At 38.8% G+C, this 20,331-nt stretch overlaps 2 protein-coding genes and 1 long non-coding RNA gene across 3 annotated transcripts; all 3 read left to right on the plus strand.

The window, feature by feature from the left end:
- Positions 1-8,366: 8,366 nt before the first annotated feature.
- Positions 8,367-12,824, plus strand: LOC104228005 (uncharacterized). The gene is made up of 2 exons (XR_711226.2): positions 8,367-9,174; positions 12,129-12,824. It is a non-coding gene; the product is annotated as an uncharacterized lncRNA (long non-coding RNA).
- Positions 12,825-15,032: 2,208 nt separating this feature from the next.
- LOC138885280 (uncharacterized) lies at positions 15,033-16,208 on the plus strand. The gene has a single exon (XM_070166213.1). The coding sequence runs from the start codon at positions 15,033-15,035 to the stop codon at positions 16,206-16,208; it is 1,176 nt and encodes a 391-aa protein (XP_070022314.1).
- A 1,692-nt stretch (positions 16,209-17,900) lies between these two features.
- On the plus strand, positions 17,901-19,281 carry LOC138885281 (uncharacterized). Its single transcript, XM_070166214.1, has 3 exons — positions 17,901-18,329; positions 18,408-18,482; positions 18,757-19,281. The coding sequence occupies exons 1-3, from the start codon at positions 17,901-17,903 to the stop codon at positions 19,279-19,281; spliced, it is 1,029 nt and encodes a 342-aa protein (XP_070022315.1).
- Positions 19,282-20,331: the final 1,050 nt, after the last annotated feature.

Genomic DNA, 20,331 nt, shown 5'->3' on the forward strand with positions numbered 1-20,331 from the left:
TTAATTAAATGACATCAAATAAACAAGAATCACATAACGCAAAATGAGCAAAAATGCATACGATGAAAACATAAGCAGAAAATTATCATACCAATTTCTATATTGCATCTTCGAACATTTAACGTAACATTTCCTTATCTAATACTTGAGGTTTACTAACCTGAACAAACAGAAACGGATAGAGCCATGGACCTGCCCTCAACATCGACCTCATCGAACAACCTCGACGTACCGGACCTCGACGAACAAAAACGACCTCAAAGGAAACTGAAAGCTCGCCCCAAAAGTGCTAACGACCCGAGATGTTGGTTGTTGCTGGTTATCTTTCGATGCATCAGACTGATACGAGGAGATGGAGCAGAAGGGATCGTTCGGACCTGAAAAAATAGACTGCTGGTTGGTGGCAGTGACGACGCAGCTGGTGGTTTAGGCGACGCGGATAGTGGTCGTTTGGCCGTGCGAAGGGGTTGGATAGAGGTGGGCGATGGTCGGGGAGCTGGTGGTTTGGACAGTAGGGTTGAGGGTTATGGAGGTTTGGAGACGAGGAAGGGTCTGTTTGGTGGTGGTGTTGAGACGGAGAGGGAGCTGGGCGACGGTGGTTGCTGGAGGGGTCGTGGTCTGGCGGGTTGTTGACGGAGGTGGTGTTTGGTGGTCGTGTTTGAACGTGAGGGAATGGTGGTTTTGGGTAGGGTTTTTGCTAGGTTTTTTGGTGAGGAAGAAGGAGAATGAACAGTGTTTTTTCCCTTTTAAAAATCTGTCCAAGTCCTCTAATGAAGAAGAAGGTGAATCCTTCTGTTTTCAGACCCCTCCCCCGTTCCTTTTCCAATTTTTTTTTTGCTTTTTCCCATCAATCCCCCCTTTCCCTTGCCTTGTCCGTGTATTTTTGTACCCTTTGCCAAAAACAAATGGACCCCACGTGTGTAGGGGTCCAAGATTTGTGTCCCCCATGCGCGGTGGGGTTCCCCGTGTACGGTGTTCTGTTCGTGTTCCCCACGCGTGTCCCCCATGTGTGGTGAACTCGGATTATTATGGGCCAGGTCTGAAAATTAGGCCTAAAATGGGTAGTTTGACCCGAATATTATTCTTTTGCCCGGACCCGAGATTAAGAACACGACGTGGCTCAACTACTCCTATGTAAGCAAAATAGCTATTAAAATAAGACTAATTATTTAAAACAAAACTATATTATTATTTTTTTAAATATTTTTTTGAGATTAAAATAGCTACAAAACATTAATAAAACTATTTTTGTAATTTTCGTTTTTTAATATAAAGATAAATATAAAGTAATATTTTTTGTATTTTTTCAAAATTAAAATGACTACAAAACATTAATAGAACTATATTTTTTGGTAATTTTCGAAATTATATAAAGTACAAAAATAAAGTACAATTTTTTGTATATTTTTCAAGTTTATGAGAAATACATAAACTAAAATTTATATATATTTTTTTTGTAATTTTTCTTTTGCGATGAAAATAAAGTAAAAATAGTTAAAAATAACTAATTAGACCCAATTTCACATATTCACGCTAAAAATGTGAAAATTCTCGGGGAGGGTCAAAAATCACGTGTCTACAATCACGATATTATTATCTACGAGACTAGATTCACTATGTTGGGGTTCACTATGTTTATCTTGCATGATCTGTTGATTTGTCTGTACCTTATTGTCTAGCCATAACTAGGCTCTTCCTAAATCAACTACTAACTACTCGTTCGCCCATTCTCATATCAATATTCCACGTTATCTTTCTTGGGGTTATTTCTCTTGCCTTAACTTACGTCTCGCACTGGCTCCTTATTTATCAATAACATCTCGAGTAGGAACCCTTACTTCCTTTCCTTGACGTCGTGTTTGCATAATATTCTGGAATTGCAGCATACCTGCAGGATTTGTATAAGTGCAATGTTATCCCTTTCTCAGTCTTATCACATTTTTCCTTTATTATTCCATAGTTCCTACAACCACTTAATTCCGACATAATGCCACATTACTCCATATTCCCCCCTTTAGGGAAGTACTAAGATTTAGCGCTATGATGATCTACGTATATATATTTTATCTCTTTGGCATATTTTCATATCATCGATGACTCATACCCGCCTTGCGGTAATCCTTCTGCACTAAGGATAACAAAATTCCTTACTCACGAGGGTGACACTTAGTGTAACTGGCATACTTAGTCCTTTAAAATTAACTTTACTTACATTGCTTGCTTTAGGAAAACGTCTTCCTGAATGACGTTTAAGGGTTATTCTTCTGTCGTCTATTCTTTTATTGCAGGAATGCAATATGAAATTCTCATGTTGCCGACTATTATCAAATCACTCAGTCCCCAATTCATGTTTAGTTTACCTTGTTCACTAACCCATACTGATTTCTTATTACTTTGGGGTCTAACTTTTCCTTCTGATAATCACATTAGAGTCGCAAACTTATTTCTTGAAATGACGATATGACTCTATAGACTATACTCTTTTGTTGTCTCAAGGCCGATCACCTTTCGTCTTTTCCTTCACTTGACTATAGACTCTGTAATACTGTCATCATTTTCATTTTTCTTTTTTCTACCTTTGTCATCCAGGTATCACATCTTACTTATAATGCTTCACTAACTCTTTTCTTATTTCCTGCTAACATCTATGTCTATCATTTGTATTCGAAAAACTCGAACAAGACATTCCTTTGCTTTTACCTCCTCTTGCTTCATCCATTGGCTTTTCGAATTGCCTAATATTTTTTCCTCTACTAGGGATGAGAGCCATATTAAGATAATATTTATCCCTTCAAGGCTTCCAGTGCTTATCTTTGTAGTACTCATATCTAGCTGTACTATTTTAGAGTGCACCATATGGGTGTCTTACAAGGAGATCTATTAGCATATTTGCAATAATACCCTTCAAAAATATGAACTAATGTAAACAATCTATTCACCATTTTGGGTCACTCTACCCCCAACAGGATTCTGATATCCGTCCCTCCTTATACTTCTTTTGTTAGCCCTCATAGGGCATAAATGAAATGAGTGCGGCCAATTGTACATACCTCTATTACTATTGAAGGTAACTCAAAATGCTTATATCTCCCTCCTGATTTGAAAGTAACGATAATCTTCATTAATTGGGTACCTCATACCCTTTTTCACCTTGCTTCTTTTACTTGCTAGAACTTATGTCTACTTTTCGATTCTCTTTTTTGTTTTTATCATAAAAGTGGATAGGCATTCTTTCCTTAAGGATCCTTATCAAGAAACTTGCACGTCTTAGTACACACATGATCTGCTGAATACCTTATATTTATCCATCATAAGCATGATGCAAAAATCGAGTTTCTCTGACTCAAATCATCCACAACTATATCTCTTATCAACCGTATTTCTGGATGTAGACATCGTCATATTATGAATAAGATAGAGTTAGGAAATTGAGTTCTTACAATTGAGCCCTATCACACGATCTAGAGTAAGAAGAATGAGTGACAGTCCTAAATGCCCTGTAGCTTCCTGCTTATAAGTGTGGTGCACGACACACCCATAAACAAGACTCTACTAGACACGGCTTGTAGACTCCCTAGGACAGAACTGCTCTAATACCACTTTTATCACAACCCAAACCGATGGGCCGAAACGGGCACCCCTTACCTTACTCAACCGAGTACCTATGTAACGTATCTTTCATATCATACTATCATAGGTTAATGAGCTAGAGAGGCTGTCGTGAGATAAGTACAATAAAACAGGAGAAACACTTGACACTGGACGATCCAACATGTAATCTAGACTTATACATATGACGTACGGCCCTATAAGGCCAAAATAACCACTCGTATACTGAACATAGGCTGACAAGGCCATATAATCTTTTACGTACATGACATCCATCTACAAGCCTCTAAGAATACATAATTTTTATAAAGGTCTGGACAGAGTCCCGCCATACCAAACAATACATGTCTAAATAATACTAACCAAACAAGCAACTTCGAAGCAAATAGAGCGCACCAACATCTTCCGCTGAGCTGATAGCCTATTTGGAGGGCTCTCGACCTGTCTATCGGAACCTGCGGGCATGAAATGCACCATCCCTAAGCAAAAAGGTTGCAAATACAAATAATGTACCGAGTATGAAAGACGCATAAATAAGTACATAACAAACATGGAAGAAATATAGAATAAATGGCTCAACCTGTAAGTCTGGATAACTCTATAATTCATGAAATAATTATAGTGTCATGCATATGCGTATGAATTTCATGTCGTGCATAGGTACATGTTTCATAACATCATCAGGCCTCTGAGGGAATCCCATCATATCATCTCGACAATTGTGGGAAAAATCATCAACGTATACCAGCTTATCAGGTGGTGATGCGTATATAACGCCGTAACCTTTTCCCATATCCTATATAACTATAATATACATATATACGCATATATAACACCATCTTGTCATGGGTCAATGTACATGTATAAATGCATGGAATGCATAAGAAATACGTTAATAAGATTTTCTCGGAATGCCATAACAATCAATATGCTTTTCGGATAAACTTTATCAGATACATATTTTTCTAAGACCCATGAAAGGAAGATATAATAATAATACACATGGATAATCAAGAATATAGACACCCCTAATATTTCTATGAATAGAGTTATTTATGAAAATTGTGCATTTGCTCGTTTCATTTGTGACGTATAGATCATGCCAAAAGAAATAAGGGATAACCTTAACATACCTGAACTGATTCTCTTGACAATCCCTCCAACACACGTCAATTGCGACAAATCACATAACGTCGGATTGAAGTAGGGAAGAATCCGTATGATATTCTTGAGAAAGATTGTACCGTGCTCTCTTAGAATCGCAAAATTCCGTTGCAATTATACAGTATAATTTTTATGAATTCCTCTGCTAAACCAAGACCCCCCGTTGCTATTACAAAATGAAGTCTTGTTTAAATTATCAAATCTCCTCCAAAATGAACTTTTGATGTCAATTGAAGATAAGTGTATGACTAATATAAATTTTCCTCCTACGTGTATGCAAATAATGGCTAGGAGTGTTGTCCATGTGTCCTTCTAATTAATTGCCTAAATTAAAGAGTCACTATGAGACCTTTTTCCACTTGCTGCTACGTGGGGGCTTTGTCCCCACCAATTAAATATCCACAAATTCTTAATTACATGGTTAATCTCCCATTAAACCAATAATTAACCAATTACCAACATAATTAAGAATTATTTCCACTTACTTAAAATACTACTCATTTTTCACATACCTTATGCACCTTACTATCATGGTCATGTGGTACCTTGTATTACACTAGTCCATAAATATTGGGTATTAACGCTCTGCCCGAATTTTATCCCAACATACCAAACTTGGACAAAAATTTATTTTCTTTGACTTGCTTTCCCCCTCACCTTCATGAATTTACTCATCACTTGTTTGAAATAGCATAATCCTTATAATCTCCAAATAATCTTTCCTTGGACTGATGTCAATTACCTAACGACAAATTCAACGTACAATACTACAGGGTGCAACATCGTCGTAATTTAATATTGCGAAGCATAACATCATCGTAATGTAGTACTGCAAAGTGTAACATCATCGTAATATAATACTCTGGGACGTAATATTGACGTAATATTGTGGGGCGTGACAAGGACGACCATTTTCAAAAAGATGACCTCCAAGTACAAGGAGTACCGTACTAAGCACCTCTAATTTCAGTCATTTCATGATGGGCTTAAACAGAAAGATGATGAGCTGACAAAGAAAGATGAAGAGCTAAGGGAGAGGGACGATGAGCTTATGAGGGCCATTGGTAGGTGCAACGAGATTGAGGCAGCTCTAAAGGCCAAAGACGACGAGCTCGAGGTGAGCAAGGGGGTGATGGTCTAGAACACTGACCTTCAAACGCAGTTGGCATCCTTAAGGGTTGAACTCGGCCAGAGGGAGGCAAGTGTCGTCGATCTAAGGGGTGAGCTGAGCGCCAATGCCGAAGAATTGAGTCATGCCGAGAAAGGCAGAATGGCCGTTGTGTGGCTGAAGCGGTGGCCTTAGAAGATGCCCTCCGCGTTTACAGGTCCAAGCGGGCTAATGAGGTGGAGACATCGGCGCTTAAAATGTGAATGTTACCTGTTGGGGGAGCGAGTTGTTCGCCGGTGGTCGTTATGGTATCTGCTTGCGCGACAATTCTATTCGCCCTTTCAACGGGTTTGTCGAGTATGTTATTTAGGGTACTTGTCAGCCACTCCTCCAGTAATTTTTTCACCGCTGGTAGCGCTTTCTCTGTTGTGGATGTGGAAGCTCCCCTTTCGCGTGAAGCGGTTATACTTCCATGAGGGGGAGGTGAATCACTCTGCCTGGGTGTATCACTTGGTGTCACATTCTCATCGTCTTCTCTGTCATCCTCGTTGATTTTGTTTAAGATATTGGTAGTGACAACCATTACTGCTTTCTGTCTTTTATCCCCTTTTCCTGTCATTGTTAGTTTGTGCAAACGAAAAAAAGATGGTTGTCCTTCTTTATGATCTAAAAGAAACTAAAATTTTAACTAAAACCTCCCCACAGATGGCGCCAATTTGTTTGACCAAAAAGTATTAAACTAATTGTTAAACTAATTAATGATGAGATAAATGGTGAATCCTAGTTAAATATAATAAAATCTAGACAAAGAACTTGGACTGATCCGTTGAATGAGGTCGCGTTTAAGAGTAACGAAAATCAGGCACATGTTCAATAACTATCAAAAAATGTTATAATAAGAACATGCAATAAATAATGACAATGGCAATAAATATAATAAAAAGGAATTTATCACCTAAATGTTAGATGGTTTGGGTGATTCTCCTTCTTGACAACAACGTGGGACAAAAGTAAATGAAGATGGATAAGGAATCTTTGGATCTTATTCCCAAAGAATGAGTAACGTGTGTGGAGCTGTAGAATCAATGAACAAGACAATATTTGTAAATTCTTCTTGGTCAACTCTTTACAAAGTGCTCTTATCAAGAAGTGAAGATCCCCTTTTTGTTCTCTATCACTTCCTATTTATAAGGGATATTTCCAAGAAACCCTAAAAAGTACAAAATAAGGAATATCCAAAGGAATATATCTTGTGTCCATTTCTAAACCTATCCTACCATTATTTCTTTACTCCAGTTACTCGTCCTTGACAATAGTCCTTCCGAGGACGACTTCCCGCTATTGTGCCGTGGTCGACCCCGTCCTCGACCCTGTTTATCTACCATTATCAAGTCGCCAAATTTAGACCAATACAAATTCCTCCTTGATATCGAATTCCAAAACTTTTCCAATTACATGTGAAAATTCTGTTTATAATCGGTGTCTGATATTAGTATATTGAACTGTGTGACCATTTCATCAAAATTTTTAAGCAATTAGAAATAATACATTTTTTATTATTTAATTATACCTTCAACATCATGTAAGCAACGTCAACAGATACGATAATGCTATTCATAGGTGGTGATTCAAAAGCTTTTTAGGGTAATGCTATTATTAGTAGCCTAGTTAAATGGAGCGGACAGATCTTGGACGAAATAGCTTTCATTTTGTATTGGGAAAATGACAGTACTCTGTAGGTGCTCTCAAATGTAAGTTATATATAAAAAATATATAAATTTTATATATTTTTTGTGGCTACTAAATATAAATGATTTCGAACGCGGCTAAAAGGGATGAAATTAAAAAATAGCCAGATTTATAAGTGGTAATTGAAAAATAGCTACATTTTCAAAAGTTGTAAGCATGTATTTTTTGACCCACGCAAATTTTTAAAGTTAGTTTTAGTATTTTAATATTTTAAAAAAAATATTTACTTGAGTTTATTTTAATATAATTTTAATCTATTTTACTTTTAATCTTAAGACATAAATTAAAAAACATAAAATAGTTTTATTTATCATGTTTCTCATATTTCTCTATTTTCACCTTTAGTTTAAGGTCAATTAGTATATTTATATTTATAATATTTTAATTGTACCATGACTTTAGCCTATTTTCTTTGCTTTTTTGCTTTATTATAACATTTGAATATACAAAAAAAAGTTTTATTTTAATATTTAGTTTATTTACTTAACTAAGTTTAATTAATATTTTTTATAAGATTTTTGAGTTTGTCTTTGTCCAACAAAAAAGTTTGTAGGCCCAAGCTGTGAGTCCATATCTTTTAACTTAAATCCATTACACTTGAGCCCAACTCCCTTAACATCTGACCCAGACCCGCCCCAATTTCCCTTTTAAATCACAGCTCTTTATTCCATTTGATCTAACGGCTATTATCCCTTCTCACACCCCAAATATAAACCAAACTATAACCTAATAAGCTAACCCTAGAGACAACTCCCCAGCCGCACCCCTTTCTTTACCAAACGCCTTTGCCGCCATCGACCCGCCACAACTCCATGCCAAACTCGTGCACATGATCCCTCCTCTCTCCCTTTGCCACGTATCCTAACGACTTGTGACAAACGAAATTATTCTTTCGGGATTTCACGCATGCTCTCTTATTTTTTTCTTTCAGATTTATGCTTTTTTGGCGAAAATAGGAAAAAATGTGGGGTATAGGATCGAGTCACACTCGATCTACTCCTTACATCTGTCTTATCTCGCCAATTCGAGTTTTTTTCTGGATTTTTCGGGTGATTTTCGGATTCTTTGGCATCCGAGGAAAGAAGGTTCGAGAGGCTATAAATTGGAGGATTTTTCTGAGAATTTTGGATAGAAGTTTCTAGGACGGAGATTGAGACAAAAATTAGGGTTTGAGAAATTAGCAATATTCTTCTCTAATTTTTCTGTTTCTTTGAACAATCATCAAAATACAAACGGAAAAAAAATCAATTTAGCCCTTTTCAATTTCGGATTTTATTTTTCAGATTTTTTAGGTTGGTTTAAGTATCAAAAAATACGTTTTTTTTTCTGCTCTTTCAATTTTCGGATTTTTGGGGGTTTCGAAGATGGAGTTCTATTGAGTCGAAGTGGTTTCAGTGCTGAGATCAATTCGAGTTTTGTTCGAGGTTCGTTTGAAGTTTCGGGCTGTGGTTTTTAGAGTGATTTAGTTGCTGTTTTAACTGGATTTCAGTCTCCGTTTGTAGCTGATTTTATTCACTTTGCTATTAAAGAAAATTGCCGAACAGGTTCGTTTGTTCTCTTCCTTATTCCCTTAGTGTTATAATGGTGAACTGAAGTTTCGGAAGAGCCATTTAGAGTAGTGAATGGTTTGTTTGAATTAATATAGAGTTGTGAAAGTTCTAAGATTTATTTTTGGATTTTTCCTTCCCACTGTGTTCTAGATGCTATTTTATTAATGTTCTTATGGAAAAAATCTATTGTAGTTTAATCCTCTTGAGATAGGTTTAAGGGATTTATTGTCATGTTCTTTCATTCTCTATGCTGAAATTGACACTTAGTTGATTTTTCTGCTCTTAGAAGTACCAGAACAGAACCTAAAAATATGAAGTTATTTTTAATAAAAATATTTTTGATCTATGATGTCAACCGTCAGAATATCAGGAACTAGTTTATCGACTCGTCATTTGGGATGATTCAGTTTCTGTGCTTTGGAGTTTGGCGTGAACAATTATTTGTCTTAGTTTGCCTACATAAAGTTTAAAGTATGATTGTTTTATCTGGTTGTGATTATGCGATAGTTTACAGTTAGATTAATAGCTTTTTTATTGTTTGAAATGATAATGTAGTATCCATATTTTATAATTATGGTTGGCAAATTATTATTATTTTTTTTTTCAAGTACAATGGGTTTTTTTTGCTTGTGATTAAGGGCATGAACCCATCTCAGAATATTTATAACTTTAGATTGCACCTTAGTAATGTTAAATTTCAATTTTGACGGACTTATAGCTCTTGTCATGTTTTGTATTCATTTTTCTTTGTTTTATTTCTTTACTGTCTGTTTTTTTGTTCGCCTGGTTGATTTGTTTGTTTGGGTATTTACTTGTTTGGGGTACTGCATCTGTGGAACACGATTACACCTCGAATGCTTGAATTGGGACATGGGAATGGGGAATGACCAAATCCCATCAGTAATTAATCGGTCTCATATTTTAGGACTACGTTTGGTCAAATGCATGAAATAAAAGTTTAAAAGGGTATGAACATGAAATCTCTTGTAGTAAAAGTACTCCATAATCACGGACCTTTTGACACACCATCGCTGAATTATGGATTACACAACTTATAAACACTTGGAGTGTGCTTTAGGCGCGATTAATAATAATCATCGTGGCTATTGGTACGGTTCTCGTGGCATTGTCACGATATGTAATTCCCAATTCGAGTGTGCGTTTCACGTGACTCAACTGTGACTTCAAACAATAATAAAAATTAACACGTTGTAGATTGCGGGTGCATTTCATGTGGTGCAATATGCGATGTGTGTAAACAACGAGTGTACGGACACGTAACCCGTCTCAGATTAATTCCATAAAAGTTTAAAATGCAGTAATATAATAAAAGCGGTAAAAGGAATAGAAAAGCACATAGGTTTTAAATGTGTACTAAATCAGATAATTAGGCCAATTATTAACAATTGAGCGACAATGCTAAACCCACAAAACTCGGAAGTGACTTACACCTTCTCCCGTATTAAAAGAATTTCTTACCCGGTCTTCTATGTTCGCAGATCATAAATAAGAGTCAATTTTCTCAATTTGGGATTTAAAACAAACATGTGACTTGGGACACCATAAATTATCCCAAGTGGCGACTTTGAACTAAATAAGTAATTTATTTCGATTAACGTTACTTTAATTAAAAAAACTCCCTATCCCCTCGAAAAAAAGAGGTGTGACAGCTCTGGTGACTTTGCTGGGGATAAGAATCCAGAATCTCTGGTTCAGGGTTCAGAATTTGATCTTAGAATAACTGTTATACTTGGCTCTTATTTATTATGTAATTTTTATGTGTTTGAGCCTAATGTGCAAAATGCCGCTTTTTATCGCTTTGATATTGATTGAATTGTATATAAACTGTTACGAAACCCTCTTCTCTCTAAGTCTTCTAAATCTTTTGGGAAGCGTGCGATTTACGTGGCTTCTTTTCTGTTAGAGTCATACTCTAATTTTAGAACGAGATTCGAACAAGTTGCAATACCGGTGAAGTTTCTGTATTCCCGGTACGCTGCCTCCCTTGGCTCGAGTGGTCCGCTTGGGTAAGCCAGGTCTAGAATAATGCACCCAGGTTTTAAACTTAGAATGACATAGCCTCATGCCAGATCCCTAGTAGGTACATTTGTTTGTATCACGTGCATTTGACTTTGGTGACTCAACATAGGGGTTAGGTCCATCTAGGATAGGTGCACCCAATTTAAAAGATCATCCTGATGCATTTTACGTGCAACTTGTGCATTTAATTTTTTCGGCTTGTATGTTGACCGGCTTCTAGAATAGGAAAAAGAAAATCGAGAAAAACGAAGAGTGAGGAAGGAGGGAAAATCACCCGGTTATGAAAACCCTAGTATTCAAAATATCTCAAAACTCTGCCAAAATATTTCTTGAAAAAAAAGGAAAGTCATTTCAAAATAAGTTATATTTCCTGTTGCGTCAAAACTACAAAACTACGCGAGTTTGATTCTCACCGGATGTGAGATACATGTACAACCCTCATCGGGTCTAGCCCGCTTTTGCAAAAAATAACCAAAAATACGAAATGACGTCATTTTGTCATAAATAAAGTTAGGCGATGTCGTTTTGTCCAAATAGCCAGAAATATCCCGACGGGATGCCGGAAAGCCATTTTGCAAGAATAGCCACCGATGGTCCTTTTTTAAATTTTTGGCCATTTAGCAAATATAACCCTAAAAGCTTCTCTGCCGAAGTGTTGAAGGGCCGTATTTGCGAAAATAGTCGGGATTTGTCTTAAGTTGGATTTTGCAAAAATAACTTTTCTTTCTTTTTGGTCAGTTTTCAAACAAAACTCACATGTTTTATCCAGTCATCCTAATTTAAAAATGTGCAGGATGAGCACTGATAACTATGGATTTTAACCTATTATGTGCTCTCTTTTGCTTAGGTTTTGGGTCGAAAATGCGTAAAGGTATTCCTGAAAACTGACTTAATGTGTTTGCTTGCAGGGTTTGGTCAAAATGAGGCAAAGAAGTCATAATTAACTCATGAAGGCGTTAAACTTGCACAAATCCAAAGCTGGGACTGGAGCGCTAACAGCGGCAGAAAAGAGCGGCCGCGTAAGGACCACCGTTGAGGCGGCCACAAGTATGCGGCCCGCAAAAGTGAGATTCAGAGAAGCTGTTTTGGGCACAAGATTGAAGGCTGACCGCGATGGAAAAGCGCGGATGTGGAATATCTGGCGCGGTCATGATGGTATTTTCGCTGAGAGCGTACTCCAAGGTTCAGAGACCCTGCAAGTTAAGTTTGACTGAAGAACATCGTCCCTGTCTAAATTACGTGGTGCGGCTTAAGCTAACGCGGACGCGGACGCGGACGCGGTGGATTTTACGCTGTCTGCAAAATAGGTCCCATTCCAGATTCAAATATGGAGAAACGCGGACCACGTTCATTATTACGCGCTTTGATAGCTCAAGCGCGGACGCGGTCAGAATTACACCTCCGCGAAATCTCCGCAGGGGCATTTTGTCCGAAAATTTTAGCCTAGTATAAATAGATATTTTTCACATTTTTAGGTTGAGTTATGTTTTGCTGAACACGTGAGACGACTAGTTTTACCTATTTGGGCAATTTTGTACATGATTTACCTTATAACTTTAGTTTTTCATCTTTTAATATAACATTATGGATTTTATCTTCTCTTTATCTTTGATTTCTTCTAGTTTCATGAGTAGCTAAATCCATAGCTAGGGTTGTGACCCAACCCTAGTGTGGATATTTAATGGGTCATGAATTTTAGGGCTTAATTGTTTATGGGTTAATAATATTTATCCTAATTCATGCTTTAATTGTAGAATTGGTGGTTGCAAATACTGATTTGTGCCTTTATGACTTAGACTCTTCTTGAGAAAGAGGGACTAAATCTAGAAAAATTAGGCTAACAAGGAATTTGGGTAAATTCAAGAGATTAATAGCCTCAATTAAAGGGTTAAACTTAGAGATAATAATACCCAACTTGGGCCAATATCATTTGTTATGCATGAACACCCGTTTGGACTTGAGAAAGCCAAATTGGGCAAAGTCACTCAAACTACCGAGAGGTATATAGTGAGCACTTATGTGTGATGGTTATATCACGACCCCGATCATAACAAGCTTGCCTTAAATTCTCGATACCCATTAGATATCCACCTAGGCGGAAGTCACTACCCTTTAAATCTTTGAAAACAACCAACAAAAACGTTGTACTTAGTTTTAACTATTGCATGTTATAGAATAGAAGTAGAAGTAGAAAATAAAACCAACCATTTGTGGAAGTACAATTAAGAGCAAAACCCGCATCTCTACTCGGATATAAACCTTCCTCCAAACTCATTAACTCCCTGTGGATTCGATCCCGACCTTTATTGGGTAAAACTGCATCGACCATCCTTGTTACTCTATAATAGTGCAGGTTTGAAACCGATCAATTTTTGGCACTGTTGCCAGGGAGTTAAATAGTTTTAGCTATATCTCAGAGTATTTGTGTGTTTTGTTTTTCTTTCCTTTCGATTTTCTAATTTGTTTTGAATTGCTTCTAGGTACAAAATGGCTCTTAACAATGATGCTCCCGAAAATTTGCCATTGGGGGAGGAGGTAAACGATGACAATGTGGATGAGATTCAACCCGAACCACAAGCACAAAGGAGAGGCCGTCCGCCTCATGATAATATTCCAAACCCTCCCCCACCTCCAGCAAGGGTAGCACACAGGTTGTTGCTCAACAAAGGATATGCAAGTGCAATAGTCCCGCCCCGGATTAGGGCGGGCAACTTCCAAATAACCAACGTTATGCTTACACTCTTGGAACATAGGGGTTTCTTCACCGGAGCTCCACACCAAAATACCTACAAGCATCTCAAGGGATTTGTTGATACATGCTGGGGGAGCAAGCAAACTAACGTTTTTGAGGATGCGTTAAGATTAAGGATTTTCCCATTCTCTCTAAGGGGGAAGGCTTTGGATTGGCTTGAAAGGTTGTCCAACCATTCCATCACTACTTGGGATGAGTTGGTTGAGAAATTCATAGCAAAGTTCTTCTCGCCGGGACAAATGGCAACACTGAGAGATGAGATCCTTGCCTTCAAACAAGAGCCAAATGAACCGCTTCATGAGATTTGGGAAAGGTATCGGACGATGGTGAAAGAATGTCCGAAGCAATGATCCAGCAAACATTCTACCATGGAATCAACAATACCAACCAGTGTGTAGTTAACCAACTCGCAGAGGGAAACTTCATGAACACACCTTATGCTGAGGCGTACGATATACTTGATGAGAGGGCGAATACTTCCTCAGAGTGGCAAAATCGAGCTAATATGCCACAAGATGATCCCAATGTCATTCACCTACACAAAGAGCTCCATAACCACTGCCAAGCAATAGCCGAGTTAACTACAACCATGAACCAGTTGGCCAAATCTCAATTGCAGCAAGTTCAAGGGCTAAAACAAGTGAATGCCATGGAAAGGGTAAATATGATGATCAACACGAGGAGGCAAAGAGATTAACAAAGTCAAGGAAATCCGGATCAATTTGAGCAAGGTGATGGTGGTTACAACCAAAATAACGGGTATGATGATCAAAGTGAAGAGGTTCGGCATGTGAACAACTACCAAGGACAACGGGGCAATGCTCTGAATCAACAACAACAGTGGAGATCCCAAGGAAATTGGGGAAATCAAAATCAACAAGGTAATAAGAACAGTGGAAACAAAAACAACCAAAGCAATTGGAGGAACAACAATCAAAATTGGGGCAACCAAGGCAACTGGGGTGGCAATAACAATAGCAATTGGGGAGGCAACAACAGCCAAGAGGGTTGGAATAATGGTAATCAGGGGAATTAGGGGACAAGCTTTCAAAGGCCTCCGATGTTTCAACAATCTAGAAACCCGCCTCCATTTCCATCACAAGGTCCTAGCTCATCCAACAATGAGATGGGACAAATTGAGTCAATGTTTGAGCAAATGATGAAGAAAAACGCCGACCCTGATGCCCAATTAGCATCCCACAATACTTCTATCCGCAACTTGGAGGTCCAACTTGGCCAAATTTTTCAAGCATTGAATACTCGCCCTAAGAGGGCACTACCTAGTGACACGGTCGTAAACCCGAAGGGATGGAACAATATGGGACATGCTATGGTGGTGACTACAAGGAGTGGTAGAGGTGGAGTTACTAGTACCTCTAATACAAGAAAGGTTATGAGTGATGATGTGTTGGTGCAAGAGGATGATGTGCAAAGCAATGATGTGCAAGTGACTGATGAGAATGTGAATGAAGGAGTGAGAATTGACATTGATGACAATGTGGAGGAGACACAAAATGATGTGAACCCGTCTAGGGAACACGCGATAGACATATCGGAAATGGTAGTGCCCAAAGTCAATGCTCCTTTGTCAAGGCCTCCTCCACCATACCTTCAAAGGCTTGCTAAACAAAACAATGAGAACCAGTTCAAGAAATTTATTGATATGATGAAAAGTTTGTCCATTAATGTGCCTTTGGTGGAAGCTCTAGAACAAATTCTAGGATATGCCAAGTTTATGAAAAAGTTGGTAACAAAGAAGAGATCCATGAATTGTGAAACGATCAAGATGACGCACCAAGTGAGTGCCATTATACATTCCATGACCCCAAAGCTAGAAGACCCTGGTGCTTTTACAATCCCGTGCACTATTGGTAGTGCCGATTTCGCCAAAGCTTTGTGCGACTTGGAGGCAAGCATTAACTTGATGCCATATTCTGTGTTTAAGACATTGGGGATTGGGAAACCAAGGACCACATCCATGGGATTGCAAATGGCGGATAGGACAATGAAGAGGCCATTGGGGATTATAGATGATGTGCTAGTGCGGGTCGACAAGTTCATACTTCCCGCGAATTTTGTGATTCTTGACTGTGAGGTTGACTATGAGGTGTCGATCATATTGGGGAGACCTTTCCTAGCTAAAAGGAAGGATTTAGTTGATGTGGAAGCAATGGAGCTCACCTTCCGGGTAGGTGATGAAAAAGCTGTGTTCCATGTTTGCAAGTCAATGAGGTAGCCCAATAGCAACGAAGTATGTTCATTTGTGGATCTTGTGATAAGAGGTGATTGTTGAAGACACTAGTGCTGTGATAAATGTAGAGGACCCTTTGTAAGCTGTGTTGTTAAACCATGATGTGACTAAGGATAAAGGCTTGGTGGAATATGTCAATACTTTGCAAGGAATGAGTGCATATACATATGAGCCTCAGAAACTTTCCTTGGATCTTGAGAACCGAAATACTCCACCAACAAAGCCCTCAATCGAGGAACCTCTCGTATTGGAGTTGAAGCCTTTTCCTTCACACCTCAGGTATGAATTATTGGGCCCTTGTTCAACTTTACTTGTTATTCTTTCTTCGTGCTTAACTAACGTGCAGGTAGATGCCACCCTTATGGTGCTCCAAAGAAGGAAGAAGGCAATTGGATGGACTCTAGATGATATTCGAGGGATAAGCCCCGCCTTTTGCATGCACAAAATTATACTTGAGGATGATGCCAAACACAGTGGAACATCAAAGGAGGTTGAATGAGGCCATGCAAGAGGTCGTCAAGAAGGAAATTATCAAGTGGCTAGATGCAGGGGTTGTGTACCCTATTTCGGATAGTTAATGGACTTCTCCGGTACAATGTGTGCCGAAGAAGGGGGGTATGACTATGGTCACAAATGAGCAAAATAAGTTGATCCCCACCAGGACTGTCACCGGATAGAGGGTATGCATGGATTACCGAAAGCTGAACAAAGTGACCCGCAAAGATCATTTTCCATTGCCTTTTCTTGACCAAATGTTGGATAGACTTGCCGGGTGTGCCTACTATTGCTTTTTGGATGTGTACTCAGGTTACAACCGGATTTTGATTTCACCAGATGACCAAGAGAAAACCACCTTCACATGTCTGTATGGCACCTTTGCATTCTCACGTATGCCATTTGGTTTGTGCAATACACCGGCTACTTTTTAGCGGTGTATGATGACAATATTTACGGATTTGGTGAAGGACTTCCTTGAAGTGTTCATGGATGATTTTAGTATTGTGGGTGACTCCTTTGAAGAATACTTGAATAATATTGACAAGGTTTTGGCCCGATGTGAAGAGACCAACTTAGTACTTAATTGGGAGAAGTGCCACTTTATGGTTGAGGAGGGCATTTTCGTCGGCCATAAGATCTCGAAGAACGGTATTGAAGTGGACAAAGCGAAGATTGAAGTGATTTCAAAACTCCCTCCTCCTACTTCCGTCAAAGGAGTTATGAGCTTTATTGAGCATGCGGGGTTCTACCGAAGGTTCATCAAGGACTTCTCAAAAGTGGTGAATCCCTTATACAAGTTGTTGGAAAATGATGCAAAGTTTGTGTTTAATGATGATTGTATGAAAGCTTTGAGCTTCTCAAGTATAGATTGACTACCACTCCCATCATCATCGCACCCAATTGGAGCTTACCATTTGAGCTCATGTGCGATGCTAGTGACGTTGCAATTGGAGCGGTTTTGGAGCAAAGGATCAACAAGATATTTTATCCGGTCTATTATGCAAGCAAAACGATGAATGATGTCCAAGTCAATTATACGGTGATCGAGAAAGAGTTACTAGCCATTGTCTTCGACATGGAAAAGTTCAGGCCATATCTCATGGGTACCAAAGTGATTGTGCACACCGATCACGCGGCACTCCGTTACTTGATGACAAAAAGGACTCTAAGGCTAGGTTGATGAGATGGGTTATACTGCTTCAAGAGTTTGACCTTGAAATTATTGATCAAAAAAGATGTGAAAACCAAGTGGCGAACCACTTGTCCCGCTTGGAAGAGGAGGGGAGGCCCCATGATGGCCTCAAAATTAATGATTCGTTTTCGGATGAACAACTCTTCTCCGTGTCTTTGAACAATATGCCTTGGTTCGCCGATGTGGCTAACTTTCTTGTGACCAACATTGTTCCAAGTGAGCTCTCTTCTAACCAAAGGAAGAAGCTTAAATGGGACAGCTTGGATTATTACTGGGACAAGCCTTATCTTTTCAACATTTGTAATGATGGTGTGATCCGGAGATGTATTTTGGAAGAGGAGCAAATGAGTATTCTTGATGCTTGCCATTCCTCGCCTTATGGTGGTCATCATGGTGAGGCGAGAACTGCTTCAAAGGTTCTCAGCTGTGGATTTTATTAGTCTACCCTGTATAAAGATGCTTGTGAGCTTGTTAAGAGATATGATGAGTGTCAGAGAGCTGGTGGAATTTCCAAGAAGGATGAGATACCTCTCACCATTATTCTTGAGATTGACATTTTGACGTGTGAGGCATTAACTTCATGGGACCATATGTGAGTTCATGTGGTAACACTTACATTCTAGTTGTTGTTGATTATGTTTCTAAGTGGGTTGATTTTGTGGCTTTGCCCAACAATGAGTCACGGAGTGTGGTGGCGTTCTTAAAGAAAAATATCTTCACAAGGTTTGGCACTCCAAGGGCGAACATCAGTGATGGGGGTTCTTATTTTGCAACAAGGCCTTCAATACTTTACTCTCCAAGTATGATGTCAATCATAAAGTGTCAACCCCTTATCATCCCCAGGCTAGTGGACAAGTTGAGGTCTCCAACAAGAAGATCAAGAGTATTCTTTCCAAGACTGTCAATGCAAACTGGACTGATTGGTCAAGAAAACTTGACGATACTCTATGGACCTATAGAACAGCTTTCGAGACTCAAATTGGTATGTCCCCATATCGGTTGGTATTTGGGAAAGAATATCACCTCCCGGTTGAATTAGAGCATAAGGCCATGTGGGCGCTAAAGAAGTTAAACCTTGAATGGGATGTAGCTGCAAATCTCCAGGTAGAGCAACTAAATAAACTTGATGAGTTCCGGTTTCATGCCTGTTCCAACTCGTCCTTATATAAGGACAAGATGAATTACTTACATGACAAATATGCCCAAAACAAGGAATTCAAGGAGGGTGACTTAATTCTTCTATTCAATTCTCGGTTACGACTGTTTTCGGGAAAGCTCAAGTCAAAATGGAGTGGTCCTTTTGAAGTGGTGCATGTAACTCCGTTTGGTGCTCTTGATTTGAAAAACAAAAATGATGAAATCTTCTGAGTAATGGGTACCGAGTGAAGGACTATCTTGGCAAGTTTGATGATAGCCACGTGGTGGCAATGATCCATTTCAAGTGATTGATGGTAACATGCATCGTATCGCGACGTTAAATAAGGCGTTTCTTGGGAGGCAACCCATGTGTTTTTCTTTTTTTTTTTGATTTTTTCTTAGTTTAGGCATTATTTTGAACTAATTGGTTGTGAAGTTTGTGTAGGAATTGTTTGTGCAGTACAAGACTTTGGCTGGTAAAATTTGCCTAAGTATGGGGAAGTCCGCGGACCACGCCCAAAAAATTGCGATCCGCATTAGTAGTACGCAGATGCGTACTTGAAGAGCCCAAAATAACAGTTCTCTGAAGTTGAGTTCGCGTCCGTGTTCAAAATTTGGCGGTCCGTGGAGGATTCCGCGGCCGTGCTCATAATTTCGCGAACTGCGGTTAGTTGTTTGAGGATATCCTTCATCAGGTAAAAGAACGTAGACCATGGTAGAATTTTGTTGCCGTGCTCAGGTAAGTTGGTGGGGTCTACAAGTGTTAAGTATAAATAGGAGGTCTTTAGACCTTTTACCCTTTTCGAACCCTGATTTCCCACCGAGATATAGTACTGTTCATCATCATTTCTGTGGCTTTCAATCTCATTTCACTAATCAAGAGTCAAATTTCCTTTCAATTTCACAACTGGTATGCTCAAATCATCGCATTTGTTTTAATATTTTTGCTTTTGTTCTTTCTTAGTTTTAATTCTTTCTTTTTAGTTAGGGTTTTAATACTTGTCATAATCTCAAATTGATACCTAAAATTCATGTGGGAAATTTTTACATGCTTAATGGGGGATAAAGTTATTAACCATGCTTGTAATTGCACCTATTTTTGCACTTAGTGAAAACCCTAGGTTACAAATATTCCTCAGTACCTATGCCTTTTCAATTTTGCGGACCGCTGTCTATGGTCCCTAATTTCTGGAAACTGTGTGTGTAAGTTCGCAGTCCACGGTTAATTTTTCGTGGTCCGCGATTGTTTCTTCGCGGTCGCGGCCAAATTTTCGCGCTCCG

This window comes from Nicotiana sylvestris, chromosome 2 (genome assembly GCF_000393655.2).
Source record: "Nicotiana sylvestris chromosome 2, ASM39365v2, whole genome shotgun sequence".
Taxonomy (NCBI): domain Eukaryota; kingdom Viridiplantae; phylum Streptophyta; class Magnoliopsida; order Solanales; family Solanaceae; genus Nicotiana; species Nicotiana sylvestris.

Bases quoted from the DNA above. Each gene is read 5' to 3' on its own strand.
- LOC138885280 (XM_070166213.1), top strand. From the start codon at position 15,033: ATGTTTCAACAATCTAGAAACCCGCCTCCATTTCCATCACAAGGTCCT.
- LOC138885281 (XM_070166214.1), top strand. From the start codon at position 17,901: ATGAGATGGGTTATACTGCTTCAAGAGTTTGACCTTGAAATTATTGAT. The intron at 18,330-18,407 runs GTTCTCAGCTGT...GATGAGTGTCAG, and splicing joins AGGCGAGAACTGCTTCAAAG to AGAGCTGGTGGAATTTCCAA. The intron at 18,483-18,756 runs GCATTAACTTCA...TATCATCCCCAG, and splicing joins TTGACATTTTGACGTGTGAG to GCTAGTGGACAAGTTGAGGT.